Source organism: Colletotrichum graminicola (genome assembly GCF_000149035.1).
Source record: "Colletotrichum graminicola M1.001 genomic scaffold supercont1.2, whole genome shotgun sequence".
Lineage (NCBI taxonomy): Eukaryota > Fungi > Ascomycota > Sordariomycetes > Glomerellales > Glomerellaceae > Colletotrichum > Colletotrichum graminicola.
The window spans coordinates 445,017-459,845 of NW_007361006.1; the positions used below are offsets into that span (position 1 = coordinate 445,017).

The following is a 14,829-nucleotide window of genomic DNA, read 5'->3' on the forward strand; positions in this document are numbered from 1 at the left end:
GGAGAAAGCCCATTGAGCGTGTCGCGTTTTCTGATTGGTAGAAACTGGTTCTCCGGAACAATAGAGCCGCCGATGCTCTCACCCCGGAGACCATTAGCTCTTACCTAAGGCAAGCTTGGTGCTGACGTTCAGGACTCGTCAACGAGCACTCGGGCGCTGCAGCGCACACACAGCTGGGGCTTCTTAGACTCCCTTAGCCTATGGCGCTAGCAAGAGCTATCAGCAAACTGCCTTATTCGACGCAAGTTACGTCACCCGGTGCAACCTCTATAGACCTCAGGCATGCGAAGCTAAAGCTCATCCGGCGCAGGAGAATCAAGGAGTGAAACAAATAATGACGCCTCCCACAGCTCCCTTCCAGGTCAATTAATTCTTCGCAAAAACAACAACAGAAGAAAGACTACAGCTAAAGAATTGCGATTCACTGCGCAGGCACTGCAAACCCGCAACTCACCATGGCCAACGCAGGCCTCCTTCAAACCAGCCTCATCTGGGTGGCGTACGCTGTAGCTGTTGTCCTCTGTCTACTAGCTGCTATCATCACCACCTTCACCTGGCAAACACCCCGCGAGCGGTCTGCCATCGTCAGTACCGTCGCCATCGTCAGTCTCACAGCCCTTCTGGCAACGGTTCTCCTTCTTCCCGTCGATATCGCTCTTATTTCGTCGACAACACACGCCTCCCTTGGCGTGAAGAAGGACTGGGCTACCGAACAGCGGGTCTACGATATTCTCCAGACTTTGCGCATCGTATACTATTCTCTGTACAGCTTTGACGCCCTGCTGTGTCTCTTGATTATTCCATTCGCCTACTTCTGGCACGAGGAATACGATGAGATTGAGGTCGAGGAAGGTCGGTCATTCGGCAGCCGCCTCATCAGCGCGCTGAAATACACATTGGTCTTTGTTGTCCTTGTTGTGGTCCTCTTTCTGGTCGGCTTCTTCGTTCCAGCCGCTGGAGACCACAACGGCGCTCACTGGGACTTGGATTACTTCAAACGCATTCTCGCCCAGAACAATGGGCAAAAGGCGCTCTCCTTCGCATTGGGTCTGCTGGTCACTCTTGGAGTTCTGCTCTACGTTATCTACACAGCGGCTGGACTGGCGCTGCTTCCCATGTCCTTCATCAAGTCTGCACCTTCCGTCTCTGCACCCCAACTTACGGAAAACACCGCATCGGCATTGGAGCAGAATCGGGAACGCCAACGCCAGCTAGAGATGCGCAACGCTGGCCGCCCTGAGGGCATGTCTTCCAAGGACCGACGCGAGCTCGAGGCCCTGGTGCGTGAGGAGCGGACGTTGACTCGCCGAGAGAGGTTGGCGGCTGAGGCTTCGGGGGAAGGCCGCAGTACTATCTACCGTGTGTGGCTCAAGTTGTGCGCCGTCTTCCGGCCGATCAAACTTCTTGGTGGCATCTTGCTGCTCTTGCTTTCCGTCCTGATCTGGGTGTCAATGTTGATCACTGGGATTGACAAGGCGAAGAACTCCTTCTGTAAGGGGAAGTGCGGCTACATCCTGGGCCATATTAACATCTTTCAACCGATCAACTGGATTTTCACGCAGTCGGCTAAGGCGTTCCCGGTCGACTACGTCCTTATGGCTCTCCTCGTATTGTTTTTATTCAGCAGTTCCATTTCGGGCATCGCCGCCGTCGGTATCCGATTCCTCTGGGTTCGCATCTTCCAGATTCGCAGAGGACGTACCGCGCCTCAAGCCCTACTTGTCGCAACGGTTATGCTAGCTCTCATCATCCTGGCCATCAACTATGCTATCGCCAACATGGTGGCCCCTCAATACTCCATTTACGGCACGCAGACGTTCTGCACAGCCCCTCATGAAGTTGGCGAGACGCCCAACTGCAAGGGCAGGCCTGACTATATTGTTCAATGCTCCGAGGCTTTGGACCCCGATGCGCTGAAAGTCTGCACACCTTCGGTCATGGCGGAGTTCCTAAATCGAATCGCCATCACCTGGCCCTTTTTTGGCGTCTTGGACTTCTGGGCCCAGTTCGTCTTCCTCGGTATCTTCCTTGTTGTCTTTGTGACTGGACTGTTCCGCACGCCCAAGCTCAACATGTCTGCGCTTGACGAGGACGCCGAGGAGGATGAGGAGGAGGGCCTGCTCGCAAGCACCGGACGGAGATTCGGAGCTACATGGCAGGACATTACGGGACGCACAACCTCAAAGAATACCTACGGCACGCAGGGGGGCAACAACGGCGCCAGCTCTTCTGAGGCTTGATCCTGTAGGAAGGGGTTTTGTAGTGTCAGAGGCATAGTGTTACGTATACACGAAGATTGTACAATAAGCATCACATGGCATGCAGAGAAGGATTTGGGATAGCGTGGAATTTGCATCGAATCACGGGCATGGCACACGGTGGCGGGAGGGATCGGATTTGCGATACAGAGTTAACGACACAGAATGCTCAAGCTGTTTTTCTTCCTTCATGACGCTCCTAGCATGACCCTCCTTTGACTTTCCTTCTTGGGTTTGACGAACCGGACGGCCTTGTGCGTTCGGTCGTCGAAGGCCGCGGCGGGGCCAAGGTGCATCTCATGCCAGCACCTCGCGCAATAGACGTCCTCACAGCCCAGGCACTGCAGTGAAGCGTCCTCTAGACACACTACACACCATGTTTCGGCGTCTTCGTCGGTGTAGCCCGTTTTGGAGGTCAGCCGCTTCACCACACGATCGGCTGGCTGGAACGTAGGGACCGAGGGAAGCCCCATGCCATCCGACGAGGAGCCCAGGCTACTCAGGGCAGCCATGCGAACGGCAATGTCGTTATCAAAGTCCGACCCAGCGTCGTGCTGTGGCGTGCCAGAGGGAACGGAGGGCAGCAAGAGGCCACCGTCGCCGTCGCCGTCGCCGCCTACCGTTGGCGCTGCAAGGGTTGATGGTACGGATGGAAGTGAGAGCCCGGCATCGCCGTCTCCGTCACCTTTATGGGCCTCCCGTGGGCCCTTTTGGCTCTCATGGCCAGGACTTCTGTCCGGTTCGGGCACTTCCTCGGGCTGGGGGCTCAACCCCACTTCGTCGAAAGCCTGGGAGAGCAAGTTTTCCACCTCGCGGCTCATATCCTCGCCATCGGACTCATCATCACTGTGATCATCGCGTGCCCGTTCTCCATCATACCGCGCCTTCTGGGCCACTGAAGTCTTCGAGAGCTCTTCCAAAAGGGCATTCACTTTGGCGGACTCATCCTTGGGTTCGGGACGCCACCGACTTTGTGGGCTAGAATCATCGAGGAGGTCTTCGTCGTTGAGCAGGTCTTCAAGGGTTTGATCATCTGTCTGTAGGAGGGGATCGACGTCGTCACCCCCCGTTTTTGCGTGAGTCGCTGTCGGGGCCGGCGCGGTCGACGGCGTGGGCGATCTCGAAGATGACTGAGGCGGTGCAGCCACCGCCGCTTCCTTTGGGTGGAACCACCGGTTGGAGGACGAAGAAACGGGTGGTAAACCTGCGGGCTTCCCGCGGGTGCCTGTGGTCTCCTGATGACCGCCATGTGAGTCCACCGTGACCTTTGCGGTGCGCGGCTGTGGAGGTGGATGGTCCTCGCGCTCTGGTGTGTTCCTCAAGGACCGCAGCCTGGCCGCCAACGCATCTTCTCTCGAAGCCGGCTTTGCTGACTCAATGCCTGTGACAGAGATATTCAGGGCACTTTGAAAGACCTTAGCAGTTGTATTCTAGCCATGGTTCGCGAAATCACAGAGAAAGCAGTTCTTTTGGTATTATTTACTTTGATGATCGGTCCAATGACACCCCAGGGCTGCCGCCGCCCTTTAGCGCGCTTAGGCGGTCGAGCAGGCTCTTGTCGGGACCGCTCATGCCTGGAGAAATGATGACCACTTGCGAAATGGATTGAAATCAAAGAGTGGAAGTGATGATAGGCCTCAGTCAGACGGCGAAGAATGCGAGGCGAGAGTGGCCGACCCCTCACCTTGCCAAGGCGGAAACAACAAAAGCGGGCGATGAGTAGTTTGATGAGTCTCCGAAGACGTTGCAACAGGCGGCGGCGTTATGGAGAACGCCCGGTCACAGTAGTACAAGGCAACTCGCGAGGCATCCAGGGGACGAACGGTCGAAAAGGTAGCTGCAGGATCTGGGGAAGAGGGTCGTACGGAGATCTTGTTACCTATTGGCATGAGATAACAAGTACGAATAGCGGGGGGGCAGTCGTTAAGTGGCCTATTAGGTGAGACTCGGAAGATACTTTGCTTTGACTGGTGCGGCGATGCTGGGCTGACGCTGAGAAGACGTGGAAATGTGACAATGTCTCAGCCCCTGTACAAGCCAATGACACCTTCAGCACAGCCTCAGCTCAGCATTGTCCCTAGCCACATGACAGTGGACGGCCATTATTGTGTACCTACCTTTGCGATCCTACGGGGGACAAGTCACAGATTAAGCTTGAATACCTAAGCGAGGAGGGCGAATTTCACCCCGGGTGACTTCATCAGATTAGGCAGAAACCTGTGCCCGGCGCACCCGTAACGAAGTCTTCCCATAAAAGCTATCTGATCCGGCCTTTGCCCGACTGTGGTGAGCAGTTACGTCAATCTGACTAGGTACGTTTACCTTCGAATACGCCAATCGCAATGTATTGAAGTGCTGCTTCATCTAGATGATTGACCATACCAGTGACGGGGCTCCTTTTCCACATTGCTCTCCGGGTTGGTCACGCCTACCCGCAAGCGGTAGCAGACCGCTGGCTGCCTTGTAGACGCCACCAACGCACCGGTCTCTTCCTTCAAAATGACTTGAGGGCAGCGATAATCATCCCCTTAAAGCAACTTAGCTCGGGATGAAGACGGGCATTGACGAAGGATCCCTCCTCGGCTGCCTAACGAGGCTGTATTGAAGGGAAGGAAAAACATACCGACTACATACTTAATTCGACAATGCCCAAGGATTCAATTCTCTCATCCATTACCCTTCTTTCCACCTGCTCAAGCCAAGGTGCGAGTACTACAAGGCGTTCTCCCGTAGTGTCGCACATGTACACAATAAGGCCATACACAGTCATACATTCCACTTTCTCCATTACCATCTCTCGAAATACATAACTGTCAGACAATAAATAAGCCAAAGACCCTGCTTGCATCATCGACTGGGCGATCCTTCAAATTCTCCACCTAAAAGACAAAAGAAAAAACCCCTACCTGCGTTCCGAACAGACTTGCACCACCTTACCGGTAGCCCACAGCCCACAGCCCAAGATCCCTTTCTGCAGAGGTGACTTCATTGTGCAGTCGCACGACAGCGAGCGAACACCGACGCAGCACACACATCAATTGGGCCTCGCGTTACTCCTGGACCTCCGTCATACACTAAACTAGTTAGGCGGTGGCAACCACCCAGTCGATTACACATTGTCTGATCAAATCCGAACATCCCTGTTTTGGAGGGGTACATACACATCAAAGCACAGCTCAGCTCTTGGCGTATGACACGTCTGGCTAGCCCAGCCCTTCCTTGAAACAGAGAGACAAAAGTGCCCTCCTTCCCGCTCCGCTCCATCTTTGCGACGAGCTTTCTAAACTTTTCCTACTATCGGAAATCTTAACCCCCGTCATCCAAAACTCAACTTCTGTGTTATTCACACTTAAGTCACCTACTCCCATCGACAACTCAAATTTGTGGAACCTCTCCCCCCCAGCGATCCTCCGCATACGTTATCGAGCAATCGAACATTCTCACATTCGCCAAGCGAAATGAGGCTAGACCTCGCAGTCGTCGCGCTGACGCTGTGCGTGCCCACGTGGGCTGTGGCCGTCGATACTGGGCTTCACGGATCAGACGTTGCTTTCCTTGCCCCCAAAGCTGAGCGCGACAACTCCCAGTCAGATGAGAAGCTGTGGAAGCGCAAGGGCGGCGGAGGAGGTGGCGGTCGCGGAGGAGGTACATCAGGTGGGTCTCGCTCAGGCGGCAGTAAATCCGGGGGTTCTTCTGGTGGTTCTTCTGGTGGTTCCTCTGGGGGCTCTAGCACAGGCGGTTCCAGCTCCGGTTCCGGGTCCGGCTCAAGCTCACGAAATGGTGGTTCAGGTTCCGGAGGCTCGAGAGGAGGCACTGGTGGCGGCAGTTCTAGGTATGCGGTCCCTTGGATAGCCCCAGCCCGGCTCCCCCAACAACAGGCTCACTAACAATACCCAAAGTTCGAGAGGTCGTGCCGGCGACAACGCCGGCGGAAGTACGAGGTCGGGCAGTGGGCCACCGCCGGCTTACGGTGGTGGCAGATATTATGGAGGTGGAGCGGCAGTCCCCTACAGGGCGGGTGCGGCGAGAGGCAGCATTTTGCCCTTCGTCTTGGTAGGCGGTGCTCTGGCCTTCTGGCCGGGTCTCTGGCTTGCCGGCGCATACATGTATCCTTACAGCCACCCTTACCGCTACTACAACGAGACCGCGCGCGAGAATCAGACGAAAGCCGTTCTGTGCGGTTGCGCCGAAGACCTGCCCTGCGGTTGCGAAGAAAACAACGCCACCGATTACATGAACTCGTTGCTCGGCAACGGAAGCTACGACGGCCTGAACAAGTCCGTTGTTAACATCGGCGAGGTCAACGGCACCGAGACTATCCTAATCAATGGCACCCTGCCCAGCGGCACGACCGCGTCCGGCGGCACCGACGAGGTTGGTTCCGCCGCCTTCCGGACCGCTGTGGAGACGCTTGGTTTCTGGCCTGTTGCTGCGGTTGTGCTGGCGACCGTGTTCGCTGCGTAACTCCCCCCTCACCTATGAAAATGCTAAACGATGACGGTGTACATTATAACGGTTGGAACGCACATATGGATTGGCAATACCATTTTTTCGCCTTTTTGGCTATGAGCAACGATACCCCACTGAAGCTCACTCACTGTGGTTTGTGCTCTTGAATAGAGTAGGAATTGCTACTCTAAGGAAACGGAAGTTTGGAACAATGCCTAAAAGGTAAACAGAAACAGATACTATTAATGCCCCTATGGATTTCTCAATACCGTGCAATAGTTGTGGCGATGATGATTTGTCATATTATGGTTGCAAGCTCTTGGACAATTGCTCAACCCACGCTTCTTTCATACAATGATAACAGCACTCTGCGTAATACTCACGACGCCTCTGCACCTCTCTCAGCCCGCCTCCTCTCACACCACTCCCCCAGCTCCCTCCAAATCCTCTCCTTCTCCGCCAGACGAAGCGTAGCGGCCAGCCCGCTCGTGCTCGTCGCCACAAACACCCTGGCCCCGGCCCAAGCCGTCGGCGACGCACCGTCGGCGGCCGCATCTCCCCCTTTCGCTGCGACGACGACACCCATGTCCTCCCTCTCGTCCTGCCACCCGTACCGGAACTCCTCCTTCCGGATTCCCCTCCCCCGCCGCACCCGCCAGATGCTCTCCCAGATGCCCTTGCCGACGATGCAGACCACCTCGGGCCGGCACCCCCGGACCTTGTCCTCCAGCACATCCACGCCCTCGTCCATCTCCGCCTTGGACAGCTCCGCGCCGTTGCGGCTCGGGCGGGCGACGATGTTAGTATTCCCCAGGCCGTAGAGCCGCGGCAGATCGCGGTCCTCGGTGGGCGCGCACAGGCGCGGGGTGATGCCCGACGAGTGGAGGAGCTTCCAGAAGAGGTTGGAGGGGTGGGCGTAAGCGTGGCCGAGGGCGGCGGTGCGGAGGCCTGGGTTCAGGCCCACGAAGAGGATTAGGAGGCCAGGGGCAAGGATGTCCGTCAGGTGCGGGAGGTGGGCGTAGGTCGAGGGCGGGGCGTAGCCTGCCGCTTTCCGCCTGCGTTTCGGCTTGGCGTTCCCGGCGGGCGGGGTGATGTTTGCTGGGACGAGGGCGAGGTCAATGGAGTCCGAGTCCGGGGGCTCGGGTTTGGGCGAGAGGACGCCGGAGGCCGGGGGCGGAGGCGTCTTCTGGGAGGGCTCCGGCGTTGATGCCGCGGATTTGATGGCGGTGGCGGCGGCGGTGCTGTTGCTGTTGTTCCTGCCGGAGGCGTTGCGGTGCTTGCTAACGCGGTTCGGAGACGGGACGGGCCCGAGTGCGGTTGACTTCCGGGGACTGCGGCGAAGCGGCGTCGGGGATGGGGATGGGAGACCTGGACTTGCGGCTGTCGCGGGTGTTCCGGCTGCTCCCCCGCCAGGTGGCGCGGACGTCGTCGCCGCACTGAACATGTAGTCCTGCAGCTGCAGGCGCCCTCGAAAGCTTGCGGCCTGGGGCCTGGGCTCTCGGTCAAAGAACGGGGACTCCATGACTCTGAGTCCCAACTCGGGATTCACTCTCCGGGGGGCGACTTTGGTGGGGGGTTAAAGACCCAAGTTGGACTGCCGTCCCGACAGCGTAGGGTACCTAGGCTCCAGACAGTGAAGCAGCCAACGGTCTTGGGACGGGGTATTGGTTTGTGGGTTTGAGGCGAACTGAAAATTGAGTTTACTAGGTGAGATATCTGGGCTGGATATCTTTTCCGCCACCAGCTAAAGTTGCCACCGCACCTAGGTTTAACTACCTACCTACCTACCTACCTAGTCAGGGGAAGGTCTCGTTACGCAGTTGATTCAGGGTCCTGCGTTGACATCGGGGACCCACAAAACATAGACTTGGAAATGCAGCTAGGTACATACCTGGGTACTTCTACGGATACTTCCGTGACTTCTTTCGTAGTCGGGACGTCAACCGAATTGTTGTGGTTCAAGGACCCGAAAATTGCCCCCAGATGACGGCGATTTCTCGCGAACAAGGAGAGCGATCACCACGTCACTGATTATATCTTTCTATAATTGAACTGGCAGTTCGCAGTTGACCACGGAGACCACAATACGAGATTGCAATTCTATACCAAGGGAAGACGCGGTTCTTAAACTCCTCAAGTGGTATCCATCATGCACCCTGGTTCCAAACCCATATATACTCTGTTACGCTATGCGCCCGGAAATTGGATGAACCTTTGACGAGAAACAACCGTCGCCCCAGCACTCAACACTGCCCTTCTTCAACTTCTTTCACAAGACAATGATATTGTCCACCCTCCGTCCTTGTGTCTCGATAAAATACTTTCTGCGGACGCCCACACCCAGCGCGTTTCCGAATTTCTCGTACGCCTCGGGACCGCCGCCGCGGATCATCACCATGGCAATGGGGTGCGGCCGCCGCAGTCCCGCCGGCGTAATCTGTTCCACGTCCAGATGAGGCTTGATCATTTCATACTCCCACATGTCCGGGGCACTGAAGACATAGTCGTTCTCGAGCTCGTCCTCATCCACGATAATGACGAGCTGTAGGGAGCGCGCTGAGGGCGTGTATGAGGGTATGTTGGCTATCTTCTCGCTAAAAGAGCAGCCCCCGCGGCGCATGACGATGACTTGGTGATGGCGGGGTGCCTCGTCCGGCAATCTGCCATCGCAGCCAAACCCTGCACGGTAGACCGTCTGCCACTGAAGGGTCGGAGCGGCATCGTCGGCGGGGATGGACGCATCAGGGACATCAGGTAGCGGGACAGCTCCCTTGCCCACGGCCAAAGCCCCCATGTAACTCTCAACATGAAATTTCGCCTGGGTTCCTGCTGGAAGAGGCGCCGGCGTGTTGGCGGGATCAAAGACCGATGTGACAGCGCGGATCATGGACTTGAGCATGGACCTGTAGGCCGTGTTCATGCCCTTGTCCGCAGCTTGGTCATCCGCCAGTTCAGGCCTGGCCTCTTCGGTGAGCTGAACCTGGTTGTCGAAATCGCCAATATCGACTTCCAGCCCCTCAGCAGGGACCGGAGCGCTGGCATTATGCTCTTCTGGCTCTCCGTGCATCATAATGAGCTCAATGAATCCGTTATAACGGACGCGGTTGAAGAGAGGGTCGGAGATGCCTTTCAGGAGATCTGCGTCAATGTGGACTGGTTCATCCCGCCCCAGAGGCAGGTGGTTCACTTGCGTAACTCGCCAGGTATGGTCGTATGCAGAGTCAAACGTATCCTCCTGGACGAAGTAGACCTTCAGTCCGCTCAGGGCAGATATTCTGACGCCCACCGGTGTTTTAAAGGCTGCAGTGTTCGCAAAGAGGTTGTTGAAAGCACTGCCAACACTGCCCTGTTGTACAGTAGAAGGGAATTCGATGATGAGCGTGGGCTTGAATGGCAATGCTGCGCAAGTACCGTTGTCGGGAATGAGAGATCGTGGCAACGTCCAAGGAAAGAATGTGTGATTTGCCTTGTATCTGGAGATCGAGCCGTTACTTCCCTTGCCGGCAGGAACAAGCTCCACCCCACTCCGCGGGTTGGATATGGTGTGGAGGTTGACGAAGCTTGCCGCGTGGAAGACGTCTGGTCGTGCGGCCAGAACAGATCCTGTTAGGGGGACTTGCTTTGTTGGTGCAGGGCAAGTGTTTGTGAAGTTCTCGTCGTAGTAGACGTCGACGCTCCTGGCCTGCCGGTTGGATTTCTGCTTTCTTTTCGGCTTCGTCCTTCGTCGAGGAATGATTAGAGGATGCGCTTCGGTCGTGAAGACATAAGCAGCGTCAAGCTTGTTTAGAGGATGGTCTGGGTCGAAAAGCAAGTACAGGTACTTGGTGGTTTCTCCCAGGAAAAAGCTTTGCATGCGGTCGGCCTTCTCCCCTGTGTCGACGTTCTGGAGCCCGGACCAACCGCACTTTGTGTAACACAGTCTCTTGATGTCGCTTAGGACCATCTCCCCAACATGCACGTACCAGGGGTCATTCGTAGCACGATACAAATAATAGGTTGACTCGATGAACTCGGGCCGACCGGGCCACCAGCCAATGCCGGAATCAACCTGTCGATCGCGGACAGACCATCGCTCAGGCAGAGCACCATAGCGGGTCCAGAGGGCGGTGTATAGCAAGTTGGCTTCCTCAGCCTCCTCGACCTCGCCAGCCATGGCAAGCAAACCAGGATAGAATGCTGCAAGGCTGTCGATCCAGCTCGTGAAGGCGTACCCACGGGTCCGGTGGCCCGTCATGTAATACGGATGATGCGCATCGTTGTACAAATGACGCTTGATTGCTGCATGTGCGTGGTGCCACGCCTCCAGAAAAGCCCCCGCAGAGTTCTCCTCCGGCGTCAATGGTGTATCGTGCAAAGTGTTAGGATCGAGCCACTGTCGGTCTGTGGGCGGCTCTGATATTGTAACGTTGGGGAGTTCATGGCCCGACAGCAGAATATGGCTTTTCAGAGCATATTCGAAGAAGCTGTCGACGCCAGCACCTATGCCAGAGTCGAAGCTGACCCATTCACCTTTTTCAGGGTCGATGGCATTCCCGATGAGGCCAATTTCGCTTTTGGCTTTCCAGACTGCCCAAAACGCCCTCTTAGCCAGCTGCTCAAACCTCGGATCTCCGGTAAGTCGGCTGAGGACGGTAAACTCCAATACAAGACTCCCTGCGCCAGCACTGCATGTATCCGTTTTCTCGTTCGTATTTCGAGGCGAGTCCGGGTCATCGCGGGAGACTTTGTGTAGCGGAGAATTTACATAGAACGGAATGCCGTGTCGAAGGTTAACTCTCGGATATGGTAGGCCGGTCTTCGTGTAGAAGGCAGGCAGAAGTCTCTCCGCGAGGTCCAACGCTAGCCTGAGAAGTTGACCATCATACTTGAAACCGTTCGGCCAAGATATTGGGCGCAGTTCCAGCGGGTCCTCGTCCTCGTCCTGATTCGAGACTTGACCTGGGTTGTAGCCCGGTATCGGCAGCTCTCCCACAGCGAACAAATGTGCGCTCAGCAGACCGCCTACCCCTCTGATGACCGTCTCAAAGACCTGTACTTTGCTGTCAAGGTCGAATCCCCGTGCTCTTCGGCCTTGCCCGGAAGGGCCTCGTCTACCATCTCCATAGTATTCGACGAAAGCTGACACGCTCTGCTGGAACTCCTGCAAAGCCCATACGGCAGTATTATGATCGGATGGAGTCCCTGCAAGGATCGCCAAAGTCGAAAGGCTGTCAATGAGGGTGAGAGAGTAGTTCCCAAGGACATCGTTGAGGTCGTAGTTTGCGGGGTTCGCGGGATCGCGCGTCAATGGGGTGCAGGAGATTGGGCGCAGCTACAAACGAAAGTCAGTTCGATAATGACATGCTCAGAAGGCCTTGCGAAAACATACCTCGTCTTCCGGGAATGCGATGCGCATGTAGTTGTCCCAGCCATGGTGGAAGACCTGTGTGGTTGCATTGCGCAGTTCGGCGAGGCGGGCAGGGCTAATCGCGGACACGGCCAGAGGCCATAACAGACACAGATGAGCCAAAACAAGAAGTTGTGATAGCATGATGATGCTATCTACTCGGAATCTCGGCGCTAGGCAGGGTTCCCATCAATCAGCGGGCTGCCAGCGGCAGATGCCTCTCGATTTATGCGCGACTAAGGACAGCGGTCGTCATGGAAGGGTGAACCATTCGACAGGCGATGATTCAAGGCAGAAACATAAAATCACCAGTAACGAACTGACAGTAGAAGAATAAAAAAAGGAGCGTTGATCGGGAGTTATGGTTTCCCTTTGGTAGGTCTCGTGCCTCCCTGACATGAATCCTGAAGTGGGATGCGATGTCTGTCATCTTCCCCCGATTGGTGGAGCTGCTGACTCAGCCAAGAGGCGGCCCTTTGCACGCTGCACCTAAACTTCCTGAGACGGGACGAAAGCGTCTTGAGGCTGTCGCCGTAGGCATCGTATACTTCTAGATGGAAACGATTAATATACATCAGATGCATATCTTTTATCGATTCAATCAAATACGGGTCTTCGTTGAATAAGGGAGGCAGTTCGCACCGCGAACTCAGATGGTGAACAGTAGCCGTTGCTAGGTAACATTATTCGAAGGAGAGAATGGCAGCCACCATGTTGTGGATTGATCTCTCCTCCAGGCCTAGGCGCATAGTGATTGCAGGTCGTCAGGCAGATTCCACGCCTGTCTAGTACCTGTACCCAAAACCTAGAGGGAAGCTTCGAGGTCAAGAAGGGGATGCGATTCTTGAAATTGGCCACTTGTTTGCTGCTCCTCTGCAGTCACGTCATGATTATCTGGCCGCCCTCAGTGAGATGGATTATCCACGGGGAGGCAACAGTTTGAAGATAAAAAAAGAAAAAAGAAAGCGTTCGGGTTAATGAAAGAAAGCATAGAAAGAGATTCATTAAATACAAAAATTTCAACGGCGATGGAAATCTGGTACTAAAGCCGTGTGTGACAAGGACGCAGATATTACCAAGACATTCTCAAGCCCACCTTAGTTGCTTATCTTCTTTATCGCCCAGTCTTATTATCGTCTTGAACTTTAGAACAAAGTGCGGCCAGTGCGCTCGGGCGCGCTAATCGAAGCTTCCCTTCCCACTCCACAGCGCCAAAATCCTTCGTAACCAACCTCATCAAAAGCCATGATGTCTCCAAGCGCTTACGGCCACAAGCCCTAGACGCGTCGCATAAGCGCAAACAGCCGTCGACGATGCTACACTTTGTTGATCCACGGGCTCTCGAGCAGGGTCAAAAGGTACATCTACACAAAGTACACTGACTTCATGGCCCTGGGCGTGATGATGGGTCGACCTGCAGCAAGGTCCAAGGCAGCCGCCTCCACATTGCCGAGTCGTTTCGATCAAACCCTCCAGTCTCTAGGCAGCATCAGAGGGAAATGGTCTTCGGCATACATCGGACCACCTCAATACCTCTCTCTTGGAATCCATGTGACGTCCATGTTTGTCGCTTGAGTCACGGTGGGGTATCACCCCGGGGTGTCTATGATTAAACCAGAAATGGCCGCCCAAACTGGCCGCGCACTGCCTGGCACACTGCCAGGCCAGTTCTGGGGGCCACGACTTCAGCTTCATACGTTCGGATCCGCACCCATACACTGATGCTCAGCACTCGGAATTCGACCACTCGCAGTGACTTTCCGAACAATGAAGCATCATCAACCTGCTCTATGGCGACCCCGAGGATTGCAACGTTGCGAACCGAGCATTCAGTCGACAGCGCCGGTTTACAAGACTACCCTTGGCTACAGGAGCGCTCTCAGTTGCCAGGGAACGAAGAACAACCAGCTTGGCGCCAGCTCTGATACGCGACTGAAGCAATATTGCCCGAACCCGAACTTGAAGCGAGAGAACCCCTGGCGATGACCACGAGCTGCCATCACTTTGCTGTAACGCCCGCACTTTAGGATCGTCCTTCGCGTACACAAATTGTCGTTCCGCACTTGTGATTCTGGAGGCACACCCAGCGCGAGGTGCGTTTGTCAAGGCTGCCGGCTGTGCTGGGCAGAACCCCAAAGCCTTGGAGCTAGAGGTCCTGATCCCTTGGTCGGTGGTGCAGAACCAGAACTTCTTGCGCTTAGGAAATGTTCTAGGAAGACTGGGAAACCGTCTTCATCACAGCGGCGGAGCGTGCCGTGGGTACCGAGGGGCAGATAGCTCGGCTGCGGGCGCACTGCCTCTCCCACACCCTTGCCTGAGGGCGTAGGCCATCGTGCGATACCAATGGCGAGGGGACGGCGAGCCAGTCATTTCGGCACCAGTGCTGTTTCGAGTGTTCCAAATACGGCAGGAGAAGGACGACGACTTGGATGCCTTTGCGGAACAAGAGCATACTTGTCTTCACCGACTTTGAGCCCGATACTCTGGGTCGGGGCCTGCAAAGGAAGGGAATGTTGAGACAGACGGTGCAGAAGCTCTGCGGCAAAGAGCATGTTTCCTTTCGTTGTATTGGCAGCATGTAGGAAAGTGAGCGTCTACTGGTGGGAAAAGCAGAGAGAGGGAGGGGTGGGGAGGGGGTGGGAGACGACAGTCTTCCTGGCGCTGCTGGCGCGATGGTCCACCCCGACCGACTTGACTAGCTCGCTAGCTTGCTTGCTTTGCTTGCTTTCTGAATGG

General features: G+C 55.7%; 5 protein-coding genes across 5 annotated transcripts; 2 read left to right on the top strand and 3 right to left on the bottom strand.

Moving 5' to 3' along the window:
- Window positions 1-455: 455 nt before the first annotated feature.
- On the top strand, window positions 456-2,240 carry GLRG_00595 (LMBR1 domain containing 1; the record flags this gene model as incomplete). The annotated part of the gene is made up of 1 exon (XM_008091280.1): window positions 456-2,240. The coding sequence occupies one exon, from the start codon at window positions 456-458 to the stop codon at window positions 2,238-2,240; it is 1,785 nt and encodes a 594-aa protein (XP_008089471.1).
- Window positions 2,241-2,446: 206 nt separating this feature from the next.
- GLRG_00596 (uncharacterized protein) lies at window positions 2,447-3,830 on the bottom strand (the record flags this gene model as incomplete). Its single annotated transcript, XM_008091281.1, has 2 exons — window positions 2,447-3,662; window positions 3,742-3,830. 2 exons carry the CDS (start codon window positions 3,828-3,830, stop codon window positions 2,447-2,449), a joined length of 1,305 nt encoding a protein of 434 aa, XP_008089472.1.
- A 1,886-nt stretch (window positions 3,831-5,716) lies between these two features.
- Window positions 5,717-6,722, top strand: GLRG_00597 (uncharacterized protein; the record flags this gene model as incomplete). The annotated part of the gene is made up of 2 exons (XM_008091282.1): window positions 5,717-6,090; window positions 6,158-6,722. 2 exons carry the CDS (start codon window positions 5,717-5,719, stop codon window positions 6,720-6,722), a joined length of 939 nt encoding a protein of 312 aa, XP_008089473.1.
- Window positions 6,723-7,086: 364 nt separating this feature from the next.
- Window positions 7,087-8,229, bottom strand: GLRG_00598 (mismatch-specific thymine-DNA glycosylate; the record flags this gene model as incomplete). Its single annotated transcript, XM_008091283.1, has 1 exon — window positions 7,087-8,229. One exon carries the CDS (start codon window positions 8,227-8,229, stop codon window positions 7,087-7,089), a length of 1,143 nt encoding a protein of 380 aa, XP_008089474.1.
- A 747-nt stretch (window positions 8,230-8,976) lies between these two features.
- On the bottom strand, window positions 8,977-12,237 carry GLRG_00599 (glycosyl hydrolase family 47; the record flags this gene model as incomplete). Its single annotated transcript, XM_008091284.1, has 2 exons — window positions 8,977-12,018; window positions 12,076-12,237. 2 exons carry the CDS (start codon window positions 12,235-12,237, stop codon window positions 8,977-8,979), a joined length of 3,204 nt encoding a protein of 1,067 aa, XP_008089475.1.
- Window positions 12,238-14,829: the final 2,592 nt, after the last annotated feature.